Source organism: Vombatus ursinus, unplaced genomic scaffold (assembly GCF_900497805.2).
Source record: "Vombatus ursinus unplaced genomic scaffold, bare-nosed wombat genome assembly UNPS02014778.1, whole genome shotgun sequence".
Taxonomy (NCBI): domain Eukaryota; kingdom Metazoa; phylum Chordata; class Mammalia; order Diprotodontia; family Vombatidae; genus Vombatus; species Vombatus ursinus.
The window spans coordinates 16945360-16968018 of NW_020954556.1; the positions used below are offsets into that span (position 1 = coordinate 16945360).

The 22659-nt window shown below is 41.0% G+C and overlaps 1 protein-coding gene across 1 annotated transcript in view; it reads right to left on the bottom strand.

Moving 5' to 3' along the window:
• The window catches only part of HK2 (hexokinase 2), a 93708-nt gene that overhangs the window by 25335 nt on the left and 45714 nt on the right, over positions 1-22659 (bottom strand). The window contains exons 3-5 of the mRNA XM_027865147.1: positions 8269-8417; positions 1544-1663; positions 483-578 (exon numbers count right to left, since the gene is read on the bottom strand). Coding sequence (XP_027720948.1) covers positions 483-578; positions 1544-1663; positions 8269-8417 — 365 coding nt within the window. The remainder of the gene's footprint in view (positions 1-482; positions 579-1543; positions 1664-8268; positions 8418-22659) is intronic.

Consider the following 22659-nt stretch of genomic DNA (forward strand, 5'->3'; position numbering starts at 1 on the left):
GATTATCGTGTTCAAGCCCCTCATTCTGTAAATCTAAGACTCAGATAAGTTAAGTGACTTGCCTAAGGTCACCTATGCTTAAAACAGAAGAATTGGGATTGAAATCTTTCCTCTACACTAAGATGCCTTCATAAAATCATCTACATCACCAATCAAGTCTTCAGGTTGAAGGGATCTGGTTTTTCTATGCCATATAAATATATTTATAAATATGTAATCTCTTAAGCTCACCTGGAAATACAAGTCATTTACTATGTTTAAGCATCTCCTACAAAAATGCTCTGTGAGGTCTACAGAGGGTTCTCATACTCACACTCGTGTGTTTGTGTATATATGTGTATACGGATGCCAGAAGCAAGGGAAAAGCTATACTTTCAAGTTCCTTCTCTAACCCTCTTCCCATTGTTTGTTTTCTGACCATAAAACTCATTCACAGAGCACTCAGCACTCTCTCATATTCTCCCCACCAACGTTAAACTCACCCCTCGCCTTTGGATGGCCTTCCGGATCAGGGACACAACATCTCTCCCTTCTACACCACTGGATTTGAACCCTTTAGTCCATGAAACCAGGTAACTCTGGAGAAAGAGAAAAGAATGTGTAGACTAGAATACAGAAATAAATACCCCAAGGTCAGTGCCCTCAAAAAAAGCAGGAAACCTGAGGCAAGAGATGCTATGTTTAAAGGAAACACTTCTCAGTAACTAGAACAAGAATGATGTCCTTTGTAGCAGACATGTGCTGGGATCCGAGAGACACTGGAACAGGAAAAGAAAGAAAACAGAAAGGCGAGAGAAGGAAGAAGTCCATCGAGGCTATCTTTACAACTGGTATAACCTGCAGTGAGCAGGTGACTAATACCTTATTTGATTACTTTAATACTTTGATGGGTCTCATTGATGTAGGCACTGCTCTTCCATTCCTGCAGAGAACATCCTATCTATGCCTTCTGATCTCGTGTGATTACTGTCCACGGCCTTCCATGAATCCTCCAACCCTGGAGGCCTTCCTCTGGCTCTTTCAATATTATGGGGATACAAGTGTAGCACTCAGGGCATCCCACGCCATGCCATGCCAGGGTGATAAGCCTGACTCCTTTTTCCAGGTCAGATGTGTTTCTGCCTTTCATGCCTTAGTGAAGTCTTATTGCTTGACAGTAAGATCACAAAGGAAAGTAGGTGAAGTGGGAGAAGATCATGAACCCAGAAGGAAAGAATCCACACAGAAGAAATTTTGCTATGACTCCTGATACCCTTACCTAGGGGCCTAATCTAAAGAATTCTCTCCTATTAGCCAGAATATAAATTCCTAAGCTTTCAGGCAAACAGACATTTTATGTATATTACAGGCAGGGAGAATCTGCTTGCCTTTTCCCACCCCCACCCACCCACCACAACTGCCTACTTCCTTTCCTCAAGGGCCTCCTGATGGTCCTTTACCTTCTTCCTTCTCCCATTTCCCTACTCCTGCTCTAACCCTCCACCCTTACATGTGCCCTCATGCCAAAAAATTGCAAGGTGAGATGCTCCAGAGCTTGTCTTACCTCATCCAGCTTGGTCTGATGGCATGGGAATGAGAAGGTAAATCCCAAAGGGAGTTTCTTATTCTTGATCTGTAGCTTGTCCATGAAGTTGGCCAGGCATTCAGCAATATGGTCAAACAGCTGTAGATACATGGGGTTATCAGGGTAGAAAAAAGTTATTTAGGTTCATAGGATTTCCAAGTGGAAGATATCATTTAGTTCAGCCTTTTCATTTGGAAGAGGAGGAGACTGGGCCCAGAGTAGTGGAGGCTGTGGCCTTTTAACTTGGAAGCCCAGCACTTTTTCCACTGCACCTTCATCATTGTCCAAAACATCCTTGTGAGTCAGAGACAACAGTAGCTTTGCCTCATTTTTCTCATTTTAAAAAGAAAAACTCTGGTACAGAATGTCTAGAGGTCCTTAAGTTTTGGACACGTCAAGTTATTCATAAAGACATGGATAAATCTGGGCTGTCCCTTGGTGCTCTTATCAAAAATAACCCACGGCTAGATGGGAGATTGGTCTGATATACTGTGGCAGCTCTTTTCTTCTTCTGTTAAACTTCTTGTTGCCCTATCCAATTAATTCTCTTAATGCCACTAAGAAACATTTAGGGCAAAGCCTTCCCTTCACCCAACTGCCAGATGAGTCATTCTTTGCTGGCACTGCTTTGGCAACCCATCAGAAGACAGTATAATCATTCATTTCACCTCATTAGTTCCAGGGAAAATGGCATGCTCACCAAAGGGCAATCTTTATTCTTTAACTTTAAAATGCCCCAATCAACACATAAGGACTCCTTCTGAGCATGTCCTATAGGCATGGAGCCATACAACATTCATTCATTCATTTAAACACTTATCAAAGGATCATAGATCTAAAAGCTGGAAAGAACCTCAGAGGCTTAGAAACAGGTGTCTATTCCAGCTGCCTTGTTTTACAGATGAGAAAACTGATATCCAAGGATGACTTATCTGGGATCAGAAGAAGGATTAAGTTATCTATGGTATGCAGAGTACTATGGCTGGGGTGGGGGTGGGGGGTGTCAAGAGATAAGTTTAGATAAGACAATCTCAGAGTTCAGTCTAGTAGGGGGAACAAGATAGAAACAAATAACTACAATATACAACATTCCAGAATAAAATCAGGGGAAAGAGGGACAGCTGGGATGGTAAAGAAGGGCTCAATTATTGCATAGAGTAGTTCTCAGAGGCCTTGGACACACACTATGGAATTATACCCAAGTCATTTAATCACTCAGGTAACTATAACACACATTCTTCGTGTTAATTACTTCATAGTGGAGCAGAGTGGCTAGGACAGGGAAGAGAGCAGGAAATTCTGCTGACTGGCAGAATTAACCGTTTTTTCCTAGAAGAGCAGTGAGCAGCAGCACAGAGGGACAGGCATGAAGACCCAGGGTTCAAGTCTTTCTCTCAGAGTTCCATACTTAGCTGTGTGATCATAGAACACACTGCTCAACCTCTCAGTGCCTCTGACTACTCTTCTAAGACTATACATTACTGGGTTTTTTTCATAAACTTCTTCCTTGTGGTAGATTTATTTGGCTGCAGTTACCTACCACATGAACCCAAAAAGGTGACATTTCTCCCCTAGCGTCACATGCCAATTGCTGATGTGTAACCACAGAGCCTCAGGAGAAAGGGTGCTATCTCAGTTGCCTAAAGTTCTTGAGGTTCCTGCTTAAAGATAAGAAAGACTCAGTGGGGCTTTCCCTTGCTTACATGACATTAAGACTCCCTATTCTTGCATCCAGGTAAAAGCTTAACTTATTCAAGGGGGAAGAAATAAGGAAGCTCTAAAAAGGATTCCTGCTGCAGGTATGGGTGGCCTCTGAGGTTCCTTTCCACATGTGGTCTTGCAAGTGTCTACATGCATTTGGGATAATGGATTTTGAACTGCAGGGGTCCGCAGGAATCCTCTGGTTCAACCTCCTCATTTTCCAGATAAGTAAACTGAGGCCTAAAGTCAGAGTGTGACAGAGCAGGGTATTTTAACCCAGGTTCTTTGACTTCAAATCCAAGCTTCTATCCATTATACCATACAAACCCTCTAACTGTATGTTTATTATTGTTATTTCTGCTTGGGTCTTATTCGTCAAGAAGGAAGGAACATGGTCGTATCTAAGTTTTATTTGTCCTCTACTGCCGACCACTCAGCTCTGCAAATAGCAGACACTTAATGTGGGTTGAAGATAAACTCTGAAAATCTATAAGCAAGATTAAAGTGAGCAAGGCTAAACTGAAGTCTCCCTTCCCACCATACTCCACATTCCCTATAGTAGAAAGCATTTAGAAAAGATACAGCAAAACTGTGAAGTTCTCTCTCCCAACAACAGCCCTATAAAGCCCTTTCCCCCTCCTAGCTCTACCCACCCCACTGGTACAGTCATGGGGGTATAAATCCCTTAAGAAAGAGGCTTATGGATTCACCCTACCCAATGACATATGTACTTTAAAAGAAGAAAGAGGAGGTGGTGGAGGGGGAAAAACAATGAAAAAGATTAAGTGAAGGGAGGAAAGTCCTAAAGCTTGAGAGCTGGGGCTGGGAACAGAGCCAGAGTTAACAGTTTTGTATACCTTCCTGAAATATAATTTATTATAAATTTATCATATTTATATTACATGTAGTATATACTTGGGCATCAGTCTTCTTGTACCTGACCCAAAAAGACCACAGAGTGACCCAGTTGGCATTAGTTTTTCTTCTGGGAGCACTGGGTACAGTACAGGCTGCTAGATTTGGAGTCAGGAAGTCCTGGATCCCACTTGGTAACTGTGTCCAAGGGCAAGTCATTTAACCTACAGAGGTTAGCCTTGTTTCCTCATCTCTAAAGGGGGATTTATGATATCTCTACTAACAAGACTGCTGCAAGGTTCAAATGAGGTTAACTCTGCATAAAGTTGTCTTGTAAAATAAAGTGCTTTGTAAATCAAGTGTTATACTTGGCTATATAATTTTAAGCATATAAAAAGGTTTAGTTCCTCCCATGTCAAGAAATGGATAAAGAGGTAAATATAGTCCCATTTTCTACCCCCACTGCCCTTATGCAAAGGTGGGAAAGGTGAAATGTGGAAATTCTCTACCTTGAAGATGACAGATACACTCTAGCAAGTTTTTAATTTACAATCTTAAAGAATTCTGTGGATTTATTTAACCCATGTGTCACATAGCTCTGGGTTTGAACCCAGGTATTCTTGACTCAAGCCCTCTATATACTTTACCAACCTATCCTATTAGAACAGCAAGAGCGCAAATCCCACCCAGTTCTGCCATTCATTGGCTGAGTGACCCCAGATAAATCCAAGTTTCCTAAACTGTAAAATGAGGGGACTGAACTATAATCAACATTTCTTAAACTGTGGGTCATGACCCCATTGCCTTGAGGTTCCTTCCAGGTTTGAATCTACAATCTTATCATCTAACAAAAACAGCTGATTTTTTTAAAAGTTTAAAAAAAAAAAAGGAGAAGTGAAACAAATTGGGCAAGCTGATACAGCCAGATAACTGGTGAAAGTAGAACTCTAGGAAGGGAGAAAAAAAGGAAGTGGAATGGTGTTTACCAGGCCAGCCTATTTAGCCTTGACTGCTCATCTAAAATCCCACCATCTGCAAGAGGCCTTTAATAGTCCCCATTAAGCCAGTACCTTCCCATCAAGATGTCTCCAATTTATCCTTATTCTCTCTTTTTTAATGTTGTCTTTCCCATAAGATCTTCCTTTATCTGATTGCTCTTCCTCAATTCCCATTGCTAGCTCATAATTCACATTATTAGACTGAGCTCCTTTGAGAGTTGGGTCTTTTGCCTTTCTTTGTATTCCCAGTACTTAGCTCAGTACCTGATACATAGTAGGAGCCTAATAAATGCTTGTTGACTGGCTGGGACTTTGAGAGTAAAAGAAAAAATGAGGGGAAAGGATAGCAGGAAGGTTCTAGAACAGGGACTGCATCTCCTCAGAAGTTGAGGGCTTTCACCGATCTAGATTTCTAATAACTGTCATAAAGAGGCCACTAATATTACATGGAATAATTGTCTCTGCTGAGGTTCTAGAAGGAGCCTTTTTAGGAAGCTCCAATCCTTCCCCCCCCAAAAAAAGGATAAGAAGTCAAAATGGGAACATCTCCTTTTCCACCTTGGTTCTGAGATCTGATGATTCCCCTCTCCCCTACTGACTCTAAATAGCTACAGTGATTCTGAGATTCCCTGTTCCTAAGGAAGAGAGCTGCACCACAATTCTGTGACAGAGAACAATTTCAGCTAAAGACTAAAAACCAGAGACCACTTTTAGGGGAAGGGGCAGGAAGAGAGAAGCTATAGATCATTTAAAAAGTGAAAAGTCGGAAACTGCGGATCATAAAATTATACACAATTACAATTATGCCCCCCCAAAAATACAATTGACTTAAGTGATAATTTAATCCAACTCCCTCCCTTTACAAAAGGGAAAACTGAGGCCAAGGGATGGTAAATACCTGGGGGTTTGAATTCCCATGTACTCTGGCTACAAATCTAAGAATCTTTCTACTATGTATTCCACAGTACTAGCGGAAGAACAAAGGTGCCTCTTTTTTTTAATTGTAGACTACGATAACCAAGCACATAGCAGAATACTACAAAGGCCAAACACACTCATATAAATGACTATTAGAACTAAATAAGATATGTATTAATGAGATGCATATTTGTTTTGCTCTATGGTAATTAGGCATAAATGGTAGGCAATTCACATAAATGACTGTAATTAGCATTCAGTCTTTTTTTAAGGTGCCTGGGAGGCTGGTTCACAAGGAACTTTTGCAAAGTCAAAATCAGTTTTCATTTCATTTCTTCTTGTTTTCTGAGTTCTCCAGTCTCTACACTCAGCATTAGTTATGAATTTTCCTTCTTATCAACACCATTTAATAATTAAGCATCACCTGTCCTTCACATAGACCTCATCCTGATCTTCTGGAAGTTGCCTATGGCTCTCTTGAACAGGGAGTTTAGAATCCCCTACTAATTAGTTGCTATCTGAAAAGATTATTTGGTCTTTTTTTCTGAAATAAATTACTTTGAAGCTAAAATCAAATTCATCTGTATTTATTCTTCCTTACATTAAAAAAAAGAAAGATTAAGAAATATTCATTTTTGAAGAAAAATAAAGGTTCTTAAATCCAGCTTTTCCCCCTCACCACAAAGTGGTACTCACTCCGGCTAAACTATACATTTCATGAAGGTAAGGACCAATCTAAACTTTGTATCTTCAACAGCCTTAGCTTAGGACATGGCACACCCCATTCCCACCTCACCCCCAATCTCTTTCTAACACCAGTTCAACTGCCAGAAATCTCTTTAATAAGAGCTAAAGCTTTGTTCTATGGAGAAAGATAAAAGTAAGCCTTTTTTGCATTTGCAACTTGGGGTTGTTGGTGTTTTTTTATCCTGTGCTTGGGTGGGAAGGGGAAATCCTGAAGAACTGAGCAGGGAAGGGTGGCGACAACCCACTTTGGCAACTGTGTGGTAGATGGATTAGAGAGGGGAGAAACTGGAGGCAAGGAGACCAACTCAGACTATGAAGGAGCCTGAACTAGGACAACAGGACTTGGCAGCTGGCTGGATGTCAGGGCTAAGCACCGGGGAAGAACCAAATCTAGAAGACATAATCAGACACCGCACCGCTCCCTTTAGAGGTGAAAAAACTCAATAGGAAAGAGAGTGACTTGCCCAGGGTCACAAGGGCAGGAAAGAACAGTTCTTTAACAACCAGTTCAGTCTATTATATACTAGATCACATTGTTTCCTATGAAATGCCAGTTAGGAAGAAATGTTGCTTGAAAACTCAAGAGACCAGGGATGGAAATAGAGATCAATGCTTTTAAAAATAGAAAGTGTATGTAACAGAAGTTCATGGTTTCACATACATTTCTTTTCTTTCTTTCTTTTCTTTTGGGGGGGGGGGGGGTGAATACTGGAATATTTGTGTTTGAGGATGCCCTGGAGTCAGGAGGACTTGAATTCTAATCTGGCCTCAGACACTTGACACTTCCTAGCTGTGTGACCCTGGGTAAGTCACTTAACCTTAATTGCCTCACAAAAAAACAAAAAACAAAACAACAACAACAAAAAAACAGCCCCCCCCCCCCCCCCCCAACATATAGACTGGTAAAGTATATGCTATAACTAATGCAGGCAGACACACCTTGACTGAATGGGCAGCAAACCAATCAGCTCCCCTATGGCCCATCCAGTCCAAAGCTTAAAAACCAGAACTTTTGAGCATTAAGATCCTAGTCTCCCAATCCCTATTCATGTTCTCCAACCTCTGTTACTGAGAACTTATAGAAGAGAACCTCATACAAAGGTTTATACAGAGACCTGCAGTAAAGAATTTAAAGGTTCTTGTCTGCCCTGAGTTCCAAACCCACATGTCCAACTAAGAGAAGAGCAGCTCTACCTGGCTGCCCCCATTGGCATCTCTTAGGAGGTAGCCAGACTGCTGGAGTAGAAAGGGTACCGAACTTCGAGTTAGTGGAGGCAGGAAAGCAACTGGCTCCACTGTTCCAAATAAGCTATTTCCGAAAGCAGGAGATCCTGGCATATAGGGTCAAGCAGAACGTCCAGGAAAAGGGACAAATGAGGTCCAGCAGCAAGGTCTTGAAGTAAACACTCTTTGGCTTTCCCCAAAGAGAAGAGCATCAGGTGATCCTTAGAATGTAGAGTTTGAGAACCCCTCCAAGAGACCTACCTGGGTCCCACTGCCACGCATGATGTCCTCTGGAATGGCATAGATCTGGTTCTCCATTTCTACTTTCTGGAGGCCATTGTCTGTTACTCTCACTCTCAGCACACGGAAGTTGGTTCCTCCAAGGTCCAGAGCAAGGAAGTCTCCGTCTTCTGCAGAGAGGAAAAGAAAATGTATTTCCTGGCACTTTTCTCTGAAGGTCAAAGGGATTTGAGATTGTGTGATTTGATCAACTTCCTTACTTAGAAAACTTCATGGGTAAGGAGACAATAACTGAGCAGAGCTTCACCATCACAGACAGCAGCAAGATTGGGAACATTGCCCAGTGGTGAGTTCAGTGCAATGCTCTATACACCTAATTAACACTAGATAAATGCTTTTTGACTTACTACATAATCATCCATTGAAAAAACATTTTCATGGCTCTGCCAGCGGCAGAATCCTGCATACAGTGTACCTTCTGTGCATGAACACAGTATGGAATGCATGCAGAAGAGTTGGGTTTAAACCTAGATCAACCACCTTACCACCTGTGTCCACTTTAGGCAAATCCCTTCATATTTCTGGGTTTTCTTGCTTCCTTATTTAAAAGCCAAGACAGACAGCAGGAGGAGGTAGCTGAGCCGCAGGGGCTCTGAAGTGGGGTCAGAGTGGTGACTATCCAAGGACCTCTAAGTCAGTGCTTCCCAAGGAGGCTATAGGACAGACCACTACAAATAAAAGGAACCCTTAGGCTATGTAAATCCTGTGCCTCCTAGAGGGCCCCACCTTCCATAACTCCAGGCTCTCAGAAGCTCAAAGAGGGCAAAGACTGCAAGAGGAAGGAGGGAACTGGAATGGGAAGAGCAGATAAGAGAGAAGGAATCTATTTTAGGCCTTTAAAAGTAAGGAACCTTAGCCTTTTAGGAAGCAGTAAAATTCATCCAGGAAACAGTAATTGTGAAATACAGCTTTAGCAAATACAGAGAAAAGAGAACGTACAATCTACGTGGGGTCGGCACAGTCTGGACCCTGGGAAGCCACATAATCTTGGAGGAGGACTACAAACAAAAGTGTTTATGAACTTGTATACAATGTGCTAAAGGAAGACCTAGGAATGATGGGGTTGTAATCTGAGCCCTAGAAAGGAACAACTCTGGCCCCAGACCATTCCCCACCCTTGGTAATTCTATTACCTCAAGGACCCTGGACTTTCCCAAGGCCAAATCTCTGGCGTTCCCCTGAGGCTATAATCCCATAAACCGGCCTTTCATTGTGGCTACACCCAATCTCCCTTGGCCTTCCTTTGTTTTACTTCCCTATGGCCCCTGGCCATTTCCCACACTTAATCCTAGCTAGGCTCCATTGTCCAGGTCCCAGGAGTTCTGTTCACCCCAGCTTACTGGCCACTCCCATCCAGATCTCCTTAGACCTCTCATCCAGTCACCCCAAACTACTTGGCCACTCCTAGATGCCTCCCACAGTCTTTCTGTATATAACGTCCATCTTGTCTCCATTAAAATGCTCTGATTCTTAGAATCTAGCCAATAGCCCATAGATGCTCAGACTCATAAGAGTCTAGCTAATATGGCGAATCTTCAATAAACCTTGTTTTTGGCTGCAAGAAGGCTTGGATCGAATTCTTTCAGGCAGGACGCGGTTATCGTGATTTTGGGGTGCCAGGACCCCTAACCTCTAGACCTCAACAGGAAGAGTACATCCAAAAGAGCTTGAAAATCTCAAGGATCAAAGACTTCAATAATACCACCTAGCTTTTTGTTGGGAAGAATGGCAGTCTTTGTGATGTAGTCAGGCTTCTACAACAGCCCTAAAAAGTGGGTCTCTGCTTACACATTTCCAGTGATGGAGTTCACTGACTCCCAGGCAGTTCATTCCCTTGTTGGACAATAGCTCTAATTATTTAGAAATGTCTTCTGTATATAGAACTAGAGAGACATCTTCTGTAATTTCCAGGCAAGGTTCCAGCTTTGTCCTCTAGGGCCACACAGGATACTGTATGGGTCCCCTAGAACATAAGTTGGCAACTTTATTATGAGATCTGAAAAGAAATCTATAGACATCCACAGAAACATAATAGAATCATAGGCCATGTTCAGAATTTATGTAAGCCAGTTTTGTTTATTTGTTATCCTGCTTTGGAGACTGTGAATGTTCTCCCCATCTTTCAATAAAAATTCTTCAGAGGTGGTAGTCTGGTAGGATGAGTAGAGTGCCACATTTGGAGTCAGGAAAGCCTGGGTTCAAAGCTTGCTTTAGATACATACTCATAAAAGCTAGTTTTGTATAGTGCTTTTAAGGTTTGCAAAGTGCTTTACAAATATAGTCTCATTTTATCCGGACAACACTGGGAGGTAGGTGTTATTATTATCCCATATTCCAAATGGAAAAACTGAGCTTAGGGATGGTTAACTGACTTGCCCAGGCCCTCCTCACTTTGAATCCTGCAGCCAGCTACATGGTCAAGTCCTTTAATTTCTCTGGATCTCAGCTGCTCATCTATAAAATTAAGTGGTTAAATCAAATTGCTTCTAAATCTATGGTCCTATGTAATAGGACTGTAATAATGATGATAGCTTACATGTACATAGCACTTGAGGATATACAGAACACTTTTATCTGGTCTTCACAAAAATACCCAGGTTGCTGTACTCTGGACACAATCCAGTTTCTTAACAGTTGAATACAGTACTCTAGAAAAGGAATACTGACTAATGTAGAATAACAACAGGACTGCCCTTATCCTGGACACCACATTTGTAATAATTAACATAACTCTTATATTAAATGGGACTTTTTTTTTTAAGCAGCCCCATCCCAGTGAACTTATAGTCAACTAAATGCCTTTTTTCAAAAGGGCTGCACGTTTAAGCTGTTCTTCTGTATTCTCTAACTGTTCAACTGAGTAACTGTAGGACAAATGCAGGTTTCTTCTTTTAACTTGGCCCATGATGCCAGCCTTTGGAGATCTAGATCCTCTGATCCCTCTCAGCTCTGTGTCATATGCTAATCTATAAGTCTGCTAAATATACTGTCAGGACCACAAAGTTCCAGGTACTCTCCTTTAACCAATGCTTGCAATCAACCTAAACACTTTTTAGCTGTAGGAAGCAATTCTCAAGACTACCCACCCCGATAGTAACCTAGTAACACTATTCCTTGTTAACAGAGTCAATGCAGATTTCAGTTAGAGCCCTCCAACACCTGGGAATTCTTCAGGCCTTCCCTTTTCTGCCCTAAATTGTTCCCTACCCAGATGACCTCTTCAGATAAATGTCCTCTGATCGATATACGACTGGCTTTGGATGGTTGCACTATCAGCCAGCCCACACGGTGTCAACACAAGTTACGCCAAATACTCTGTAACACCACAATGCACTATGTCCACAGAATTCCTCTGATCAAAAAGGAAACAACCTGGAAAGCAAATTTCCAAATTCACCATGCCTCTCTCTGGCAATGCTAAAAGATAAATACTTGCTCCTCTTTCTATGTCATAGCCACCTCTTTCATGATGCCTTCCAAAACACCCTCTCATTCATTGCTAACACCAGGTAAAAGCAATCCTCTTCAAATTTCTCCTAGCTTTTTCCGCAGACTGTCTCCTTCACGGAAACTTAACTGATCTTCCTTTGTGTCATAGCACTTAAGTAAATGCCTTTTTCCCTCAAATTCTAAGTTTCATAAGAGTAGGTTCTGTTATTCATATTCGTTTGTATACAGATAACTATGTATAGATTTAACTTTGTACCACCAATTATGTGAGAAAATTAGTTCCCACCCCATTCTTCCCCTTTTTTCCCCTCAGTATATTTTTTCTTCCCTTCTCTTTCTTCTTTTAAAATCAACCTAACATAACAAAAATTATTCCCAGGCCTTCAATCTTATTTAACTACCTCTATGACCCTGCTGGTGTTATGGTTTTCAGGGGGATATGCTTATCATCACAGCCTTCCTCTCAATTAGAATGGTGAAGGTGGTACCTTGGAAAGTTAAGAGAGATTAGGAGGTTTAGCATACCACCACCACCACCCCACCCATGGAGAGTGGGCTCTTCAATTAGAAAGGAGTAGTATGATTTGCTTTACTGCAGTAAATATTAGGTAAGATAAATTTTAGTGGTCCCAGCATTCTCTAGCTTTCACTGGCAGTATATAAAAGTTAGGCATACAGAAGATAGGCAGAATCCAGGGCTGAGGTTGGGCCAAAAGTGATTAAACAGTGACAGAGGAAACCTAATCAAATCTTCTAATTCCAAATCTAGCATTCCTTCCACTACACACACATCTTGTCCAAGCTAGATCTGAGGAAGAGTACCATGTCCATCTACCACGAGACAAGCTCTGCTGGAAGCCTGGGAATGATGCGGCACTCACCTCTCCTGAGGCAAGCCAATCCACTGGGCAATAGCCAATTGTTAATTAGTACATTTTTCCTTGCATCAAGGCTAAATTTGTCTCACTGCAACTTCCACTCACTACCCTTCATTCTGGACCAGGCAGAATGAGAAGAAGCCCTTTCCACATAACACATTCAAATCTCAGGAGGTGGTTGTTTCTCTTAGGCTTCCCTTCCTCCGGAGTAAACGTCCAGCTTCTTCCACTGATCCCCAGTTTCCTCAATACCTTTGTCACTTTTCTCTTGGCATTCTTCAGCTTGGTAATATTCTTTCCAAATATGGGATCTTGAACCAAAAATAATACTCTAGGCAGCACAACCAGAGTTTTAGAAAGTGAGGGAAAGGGAAAGGTGATAAGCATTTGTACCCATAGTGCTGGGCACCATACTTCAGGAGGGAGCGGCTATTATTTTCCTCATTCTAAAGTTGAAGTAAACACATATTAAATGACTTGCCAGGGTCACACAGCTAAGTGTCTCGAGTCTGATTTGAACTCAAGTCTTCCTGACTCCAAGCCCAGTGCTCTGTGCACGATGATGTAGGAGAGATGAGTACAGTAGACACTAAGCGAAGTCTTATGCTTTACAGTTTTATGGGCTACATCTATCAGTATTTAAAGCTGTCCCAATGGGATAGGCTGAAGCAATAAGCATCCCATCAGTCTCCTCCTAAAAGGAGATCTGTGAATTGAACTGAATTCACTACACATTGCTAACTAATTCTAAAGACCACCTATGGCATTGCCACAAATATCACCCACACCCCTAACCTTCTCCTGTTTCATTTTCTCTTTGTATCCCCAATCCATAGCACAGTATTTTTCCAATAATAGGTACCTAAATGTTTGTAAATTGAACTGAAATACTAAAAGTATAGTGCCATTTTTGAAATGTCATGGGCAATTACTAATTTTCTTCAAGAAAAAAAATGTACAACACTGTTAAGTGAGAACCACTGAAATTCCAGGAGACAGACCCAGGAACAGTCAAGAACCAGGAACAGTTATTCATATATGAACAAATACTGATCAAACATCACCTATGAGCAGTAGACCTTTGATCCAGATGAAAGAAGTGAGAGATAACAGAATTTGGATTAGACACAGTCTTTCCCTCTCATGGAGCTTACAATTTGGTTGGTTGTTGTCCTTCCTTCTCAGAAGAGGACCAAATGACATAGAGTCAAGTTACAATATGTCCACTGTGGCTGATTAGACAGACCAATACACACTCGGAATACTCTACCACAGGTCAGGCACAAATAGTCCCTGTGAACGTTTGGAATGGGCTCTCTAAATTTGTGCATCTCGCATTTCTTTTGAGCTATTTCAATTCTGCTTTGCTCATAGAGCACAGCCCCTTCTCTGATGAAGGCAAACCACTCTGGACCGGCCTGTGCCAGTGTCTCCCATGTCACACAATCAATTCCAGAGTTCTTATGAGAGACCTTGAGAATGTCCTTGTATCACTTCTTCTGACCACCAAGTGCGCGCTTGCCCTTCATGAGTTCTCCATAAAAGGTGGAGAAGATACAAACACTGATAACAGAGAGGAAACTAGAGAGGCTAGGGTTCCAGGCTCCATTCTCATCAATAACCTTAAGAATACAGAAGAACTTCCCAGAGGTAGACAAAACCCTTAATCCTGCCCAATCAGATCTTTAGAAGAGCACACAAGGAACACAACCCAGGCCCATTACTGGAACAATTCAGAGGATAATTACAGCACCAAACTCTGAGCACCAGCTCACGAGCAATTCTACCTCTCAAAGAGGAAGGAGAAGCACTCTATTCTATAAAGGATAGGCGCTCTGACTGGCACTATCCGAGGGTGTGAGCTGTACAATGAGTCAGTCACATTGCAAACTACCCTTTTTTCTTGATTTCTCTGATAAGGAACTTCCAGAAGGGAGGTCCTGTCATAAAAAAAGCCCTGGTGACTATTACAGTAATGGGACAGGAAGTAAAAATGGATACTATATTTAGTTTAAAAATACACTAGAGATTCCTAGAGTACCTGTTGGGGACACCAGCAGCCCTGATAGCATTACCGGGGAGCAATCACAATTTGCCTCTTCATGAAATCAACCAATCAATAAACAAATAATTATTAACAGCCTTCTTTGTGCCAAATGCTGGAGATACAAATGCAAAAGAGGAAACAATCCCTCAGTGTTTACATTCTAATGGGGGAGCTAAGTACATGTAAAAATAGAGAGAGGATAAATATAAAATTAATAAACACAAATATGTATAGAGTAGTTAACTACATGGTAGTTTGTCAAAGTGATCTTCCTAAAGCACCTGAATACCCTCTATTCAATCAACTCCAGAGGCTCCTTATCACCTCTAGGAGCAAATATAAAATACTCTGGAATTCAAAGGCCTCCATAAAATGCCCTGCCCTCCCCCCTTTCTGGTATTCTTGCACCTTCCACCCTGCCACAAACTCCATGATGTAGTAAGATGCTCCAGGCATTTTCAATGGCTCTCCTTCTTCATCTCCAATGCCTAGCTTCCCTGGCTCCCTTCAAAGCTCAGCTAAAATTCCACCTCCTATAGGAAGCCTTTCACAAACCCTCTTAATTTTAGTGCTTTCCCTCTGTTGATTAACTGTTTCTACAATTATCTTGTATATATCTTGCTTGTACATAATTATTTGTATGTAGCCACCCCCCATTAGACTGGGACTCTTTGAGAGAAGAGACTGTCTTTTGCCCTTTTTTATATCCCCAGCACACAGCACAATGTCTGGCACATAGTAGGTGCTTAATAAATGTTGATTGACTGGTTGGAGAGATCAGGAAGGAAAGGCTTCATCCAAGTGGTCACTCATTCACTTTTAGCTGAAGGACCTCCTGGGAGAATGAACTATTCTCACTACACCTTCTCTCAAGGCAGCTTTATTCTCCACTGTGGAGCCCCTACCAACGGCTTCTGTGAGAAGAATAAAAAATCCTCAGCCTGGCATTTATAAAGCTCTCTACCATCTAGCTCCCACCAAGCTGCCTTTTTAAATTTATTTCCTATTGCTATTCTCCACATGGAGCAACTAGGTGGTGCAACAGATAGGGCACTGGGCCTTAAGTCAAGAAGACTCATTTTCATGAGTTCAAATCTGGCCTCTGACACTTACTAGCTGTGAGACCCCGGGCAAGTCACTTAATCCTGTTTGCCTCGGTTTCCTCATCTGTAAAATGAGCCTGAGAAGGAAATGGTAGTATCTTTGCCAAGAAAACCCCAAATGGGGTCACGGAAGAGTTGGACATGACTGAAATACGGAACAATTTCTTCACATCTTCTTCATTTCAGTCATTAGTTGTTCTCTGCCTGTGATGTTCCATCCCTTGCCTCTGTGACTTTTGCGCAAGTGTCCCACACCTGAGGTGCCCTCCCTCCTTCACCACTGCCTTGTGGAATCCCTAAGTTTCCACCAAAGCATAGCTCAGCAACCACCCTCCTACATGAGGCTTTTCTGGATTTCCCCTCCTGCCAGTTATAAACAGTCTCTCCCTCTTACTTTGTTTATCCTTGCTCAAGGCTACTTAACTATTGAGGGGCCAAGACTCAGCAAAATCTAGACCTTCTGTCTCTAAGACTTTTCCCCACCGCCTGCCATTCACAACGACCTAATAACCTGTCGTGTGAGTAGTTCAGTAAGCATTATCATCATCATTTTACAGATAAGAAAATTGAGGGTGTATAGTTTGCTCACTGTCACAAAGCTAGTAAGTAATGGAGTGTGACTCAAACCAGAGTCTTATGAGACTCTTTCCACTGTCCACACTGGCACAAAATTGAAGTGCTTTGAACTTTACAGTGGAAGAGACCAGCGTAGGCAGACAGGCTGAGGGCTCCCTGAAGGGAGTAACCTACAAGCAGCTCTTGCCACAGGCTGCCCAGTTCCCTCCAGCAGCATGAATGTGTTCATGGAGAGACCCTGTCCTCCAGGGACATCAAAGAACTTTCCTACTGGTACTTCCTACTCACCTTTAGCTCAGTTCATGATAGCAAACTATGACAAGGTGAATTTATATGGATTTAGAAGATCAAGAAGAAGAAAAAAAAAAAGGACTCTGATTCAATCAACCAACAAACCTGATTTGGACCCTGCCTTCATGTAGCTACAACACTGAGGAAAGGCCTCAAAAACCAACCTACCTCCCTGACCTCATCATGCCACACTAAGGAATTGTATAGCTTGGAAGGTTCTTAAGTAGAACTTCTGTTGAGAGTTTTATTGACTGGCCTGTCTAGTTGATGGAAAAACTGGGGTTAAACCCAGACCCCTTGATTTTAAACACTAGCCTTTGGGAGTTAGAGAAAACCTTAGAAATCGCCTAATCAGAGAGTTCTGCATCTCCTAATCTGAGCTCTTCCTACACTATACTATACTGGCTTCTGTGAGGAAGAAGCCAAAAGACAGCCTACAGCCATCATGCAGGACTAGTAGGGGCTGCATTTTGGGCTGCTGAGAAACAAAAACAAAGACAGAGAAGAATATATAAATTCTTCTTGAAATGCAACTAACTTTGCTCAGTGACTGAGATTTTACTTCTCACAGGTCCTGTCCTCCAATGAACTGGATGCTCCCAGCTTTGGCATTTTTAAGATGCCTTACAAGGCCTTTGCAATCCCAGTCTGGCTATGGAAAACTTGGGACTCACCCTGGTGTGCCTTTTTTTCTTCTTCTTCTCCTCACCACCCCCCCCACCCCAGGCCTGAGGCAACATTTCTGAGTATTCCAGTTCTGAGTTTCCCTGGGTAGTTTAGGCCTCTGTAGGATTCTAGGAAAGCTGCATGCTGGTTGATTAAATATCTGTCATGGGGGATGACAAATAAAAAGAAAGACAAATTGCCTCTCTCAGCACTCTTAATTTCTGAACACATTCAATGCGCTGAGCTAGCTGCTCTGAGGGGATTAAGGTGGCTGGGCCTGCCTTTGTGCCTGGGTGATGCTCTCACGAGGACAGAGGTCCAGACCAAACTAAAGCTGGGCTGATTTAGGAGTCCAATACTCCCCAGCAGATTCTGATTAGAAGTCGTCTTCACGACAGGGGTCAATCACTTGATCTTCCTAGGCCAAAGAGCAGGGCAAGTGGCCTTGGCCTTTTTGCTGAATTACAAGCGAGAAAACCCAATGAACAAATACTCTCAATAATTATTCCGATTGTAGAATTCAAACTTGCCCAAGAAGGCTGGATATGGAATCAGGAGGGCTGGGTATGAGATCTGGTTTAGGCATGAGCTGGGTAAACTATGGGCAAAGTCACTTAAGATTTCTAACCTAATTCTCAGCTTCCGTGTATCTAAAAAAAGGAACAACAAAATTTGAAATTCTTACTTCACAGTGCTATTATGAGGAAAGCATTTTGCAAATCTTCAAGTACCAAAGAGTTTTTAATTATTCTTACTGTAAAATGGGCTTTCATATCCTTCTTACTACTGCCCTCCCTCTGTACCCCCACGTCCCCAAGCCGGAACATTCCTTCCTGGGTCTGGTCTAAAAGAAGGCAGTGAGATGCAATGGAAAGTACTTCAGAGGAGTTGGCTGCCGCTGAATGACAAGGTTACATGATTATATGACATTCTCTGAATGTCTTCATTTCCTGTCATCACCAAATAACTACTGGCAAGAGATGAAGCAGTATTTCTCTAGGGGCCTGAAAAGTCCACCTAAGATGTTAGACTTACTGACTTTTACCTTTTACAAAATGTGAGATCCCCATCTCTCTTCCTCCTTGGGACAGAGTTCAATTGTCCTCCCTGAATCAAATCTGGATTACTATAGCAATAAAATGATAAAAAGACAAGGATAGGTGTGACAGAGATTTAGCAGATTACAAGGGCCCTTGTACAGTAGTTGTTTTAAGAAATGACAAGTTGCAGAAATTCATTAAAGTATGCATATCCTCTGACTCAATAATACCTACTATTAAGCCCATACCTAAAAAGAGATCAAAAAAAGAGGAAACAGACCTATATATACAAAAATAGAGCAGCAGTTTTTCTAGTATCAAAGAACTAGAAATTAAGGGACTACTCATATACTGGACTGAAGAGCTGAATAAATTATGGTAATGTAATGGATTACTACTGAGCCATACTAATGGAAGGGACAGATTAAGTCCTGGGAAGACCTAGAGAAGCTGATGCAGAGTAAAATGAACATAACTAAGAGAACAGTTTATAGAATAATAACAACACTATAAATTCAAACCACTAATTTCTGATCAACTCAAACAACCATGATTCTGGAAGAATGATGATGTTTCAAGAAAGGAACAAGACATTTTTTGGACATATCTAATGCCAGAATTTTTTTTTGCTTGATTATACAGATTTGTCATATTAAACATACTTGTTTTTCTTTATACTCCTCTCAATGGTTTGGCATTGGGGAAAATCTATTTTTATTCACTGAAAAATATTAATTAAAAAAAAAGATGCAATGGGTTGAATGTTGCATAAGCCTCTGAAAAAGGTCAAGTATTTCTTTAGGAATTACGGTTTTTCCTAATTTCCAACCTGCCCCAATTTTGCTTAATAATAACAAATGACAATTACATGTCCTTTTATATACATTATCTCACCTTTTAAGCCACTCTCCCCCTCTAGACCACAGCTTCTTTATATATACATGAAGGCTTTCTAGATTTGTATCTTATAATTCCTTGCATGAGAGAATTACAATTTGCTGCACAAGAACTACAAGTCGTCTGCACCAACACTATTACTATCAGATGAGGAGACAGGCGGTGAGGGCAGAGAGAAGTCACTTGCCTACTATATCACATAGGCAACTAGTTAATGAAAGAGACAGGATTCAAACCCAGGCCCTCTGACTCCAAATCTCTCTCTTTTCACTAGACTAATACCATAGTTCATACTGGAAAAATTTAGCCTATCTTGAACTTTCCCTACAGTGAGAAAAAAAGCAATGCCACAGTAAATAGAAGCATGGTGATGCAATGGGTGAGTTTACTGGGAAGTGGCTGGCATCAGGAAAATTCTTTTATCTGTATTATGGACCCATCACTTACCTCTCCACAGCCTGTATATGCCTTGCATGATGGAGGAAAAATTCATCCATAAGCCTCTAATTTAGGGAATCAGATTTAAGTTTGGTTTAGAATTTCTAATCTAAATGTATTACTATTAATACATTATTAATATTATATATAATGTTATAATTATAATAATGCATTATTAATAAATTAATAATACAGGGAAGAAATTTTAGACTACAATTAACTCTGGACTCTGAAATAAATTTCTGAGGAAAACTAATATAGAGGCAGCAATATTAGACTGTGACTGTAAGGGATCATTCACAAGACCTATATTTTAGTGTCAATGCTATGTAGTTCTGGGCAAGTCGCTCAGAATTCCAAAATGTTAGATTGGAAGTGAGTTAAGAATTCAAAAAGTCTTGTTTCTTCTAGTTTCTTCTTACATAGCTGGAACTTATACAGTAAGTCTGCCTTTTAAAATACATTTTTTTTTTTGGCAAGGCAATTGGGGTTAAGTGACTTGCCCAGAGTCACAGAGCTAGTGAGTATTATGTGACTGAGGTCCCATTTGAACTCAGGTCCTCCTGACTCCAGGGCTGGTGCTCTATCCACTTTAAAATACATTTTTAAAACACTTGTTACTAGAAAGAAAAAAACCTAACAACGTAAATAGCCCATATATCCAACAACTGGAGTATGGCTGATAAATTACGATTAATGGAATATCAATTATATTAACTAAATAGTATTGATAATTATCAAATATTTGAGATAAATTATTATTAAATATTAGTGTTAACTGAATCTTAATTAATGTTGAGTATGATGAAAAACGATACGTGATGCAAAATGAGATGAGCCAAACTGATCATAGCTATAAAAAGGGAAACAAAGTTGAAGATAGTGGAGATAGAAATTTTATGTTTGCTGCCCATTAATTATTTGGTCCTATTTTGTTAAATGCTAGGCATGTCATATAAAATTATATGTTTATTAGTTTTCTTCATTACCACTTCCTGTTGCTTTCCAAGTAGCTAACAAAGTTAGCCCATGAAATCTAAATTATATTCATATGTACGTGTATGTGTGTGTCAATGTGTATGTGTGTATATATGGTCCTAGGAGATACAGTGGACTGAGGCATAAATTATTACTCAAACCCCCCCAAACCTTACGTCACAAAACTACTTCATACATTTTAAAGCATGTCCACACACATGGACAGGTATGATCCCACCTAATCAACAGAGGCAGAAACCACTGGTTCCTAGTTTAGGGCCACAAGGAATTATCTGTCCCAACTCTTTCATGGAAGTAGGAAATGAGAACCAAAGAGGGTAAGTCATTTCCTTAAGATTATATATCTAATTAGTAGATCTCACAGCTAGCAAACCTGAAATCCATACTGATTGCCTTGACCCTTTGACCAATGTCCTTTACACTATACTGCCTCTACCAGATATCAGGTATCCTGACCCCAAACTCTAGTTTTTTCCCTTGTTTTGCAACCATTACTCATGTGTATAATTAGATCAGTATCGAGCCCTCTCCGTATACGGAAGACCAGGGAGTCTAATGACTATGACTTCAATAGCCTTGAAGAACATAAGGACAGCACTGGATGAGAGGTTGGGTGCTTTGGGAACCAGTCACAGCTGGGCCACCGATTAGCTATGTGTCTCTGGATAAGTCAGCTCCTCTCACTGAATTTCAGTTCCCTCCTCTGTAAAATAAAAAGAGTTTGGAAATAAGAGTAGTGGGAAAAGAATTCGGGTTTGGTAGAAGCCAGCTTTGCTCCTTTACTATGTGCTGCTTCCTCTGTTTTCTCACTTATAAAATGAAGGAGTGGAACTTGATGACTTTTGAGAATTCTTTGCAACAATAAAAACTGGGATAGTCCACATGACTTTGGCAAGCAAGACAACAAGAAGGGGAAAGCTAAGAGGCCACCAGAAAAAGGGAGGCGTGCATGCTCAGAAAGGTGACTTGTCACTCTTGTCCCCACGGAAATCTCTGGCAGTGGGACCTTCTTCTACTTATCTTTGCATCTCTTCTCCAGGCTACAGTGTCTAGCGCAATGCCTGGCATACAGTAGATAATGAATAAATAACGAGAATAAATAATATGCAAACATGAGACAAAGCAAACCAGCCCCCTTTAAATCTTACTTTGCAGCACATTACCCTGTTATCAGGGCACAGCAAACTCACGTCTTCTAATACAAGCTACCTTAAGCAGTTTTTTTAAAAAAAAAATCCATAGAGACATGGTCACATAACCCCAAACTAGCAGACTGTCTCACGCAGGGCAATCTTCATAGTGCAATGCAAAATACAAGGAAACCTGAAGTCAGAAACTTGGGTTCAAATTCTGGCTCCAAAATTTCTAAGCTATGTGACCAAGGATAAGGCATTTAAACTCTCTAAATTAGGTTTCTCAGCAGTAACATGGAGATAACACAAACAATACCAGTGAAGTCCCAAGTCTGTTGTAAACACTTTGAATATCTCAAAAGCATTTAAGTAATGTGTGCTATTGTTTTAAATAATGAAAACTCAGAAGCAGAGAAAGTGTCCTGAAGTACAGTTTAGAGGATTAGCTTTGGAGTCAGAAGACCTGAGTTCAAATCCTGACTACTTAAGCAAATTGCTTTCCTTTCTCTAGACTTTAATGTCCTCGGTAGTAAAATGAGAAGGCTGGATTGGATTGAGATGGAAGGTGCCTTTCTGGCATGAGATGCTAATGAATATACTCTGGTGGAAGAAGCTTTTAGAAGCAGTGATGGGGGTCCTTGAGACTATTATAAAAAGAGTGGTAAGTTGATTTGGGGTGTCATTATTTATGTAGACAATAAGCATAAGTGGTTTACTTCTAATAAGAGGTAGGCCCCAAATGAATGAAGTCTCCAGAATATTAGTCAGAAATGAGCATTCTTCCCCTTTCCAGCAGAATGGGCCACCTGAGATAAACATTAATGTGTACAAGAG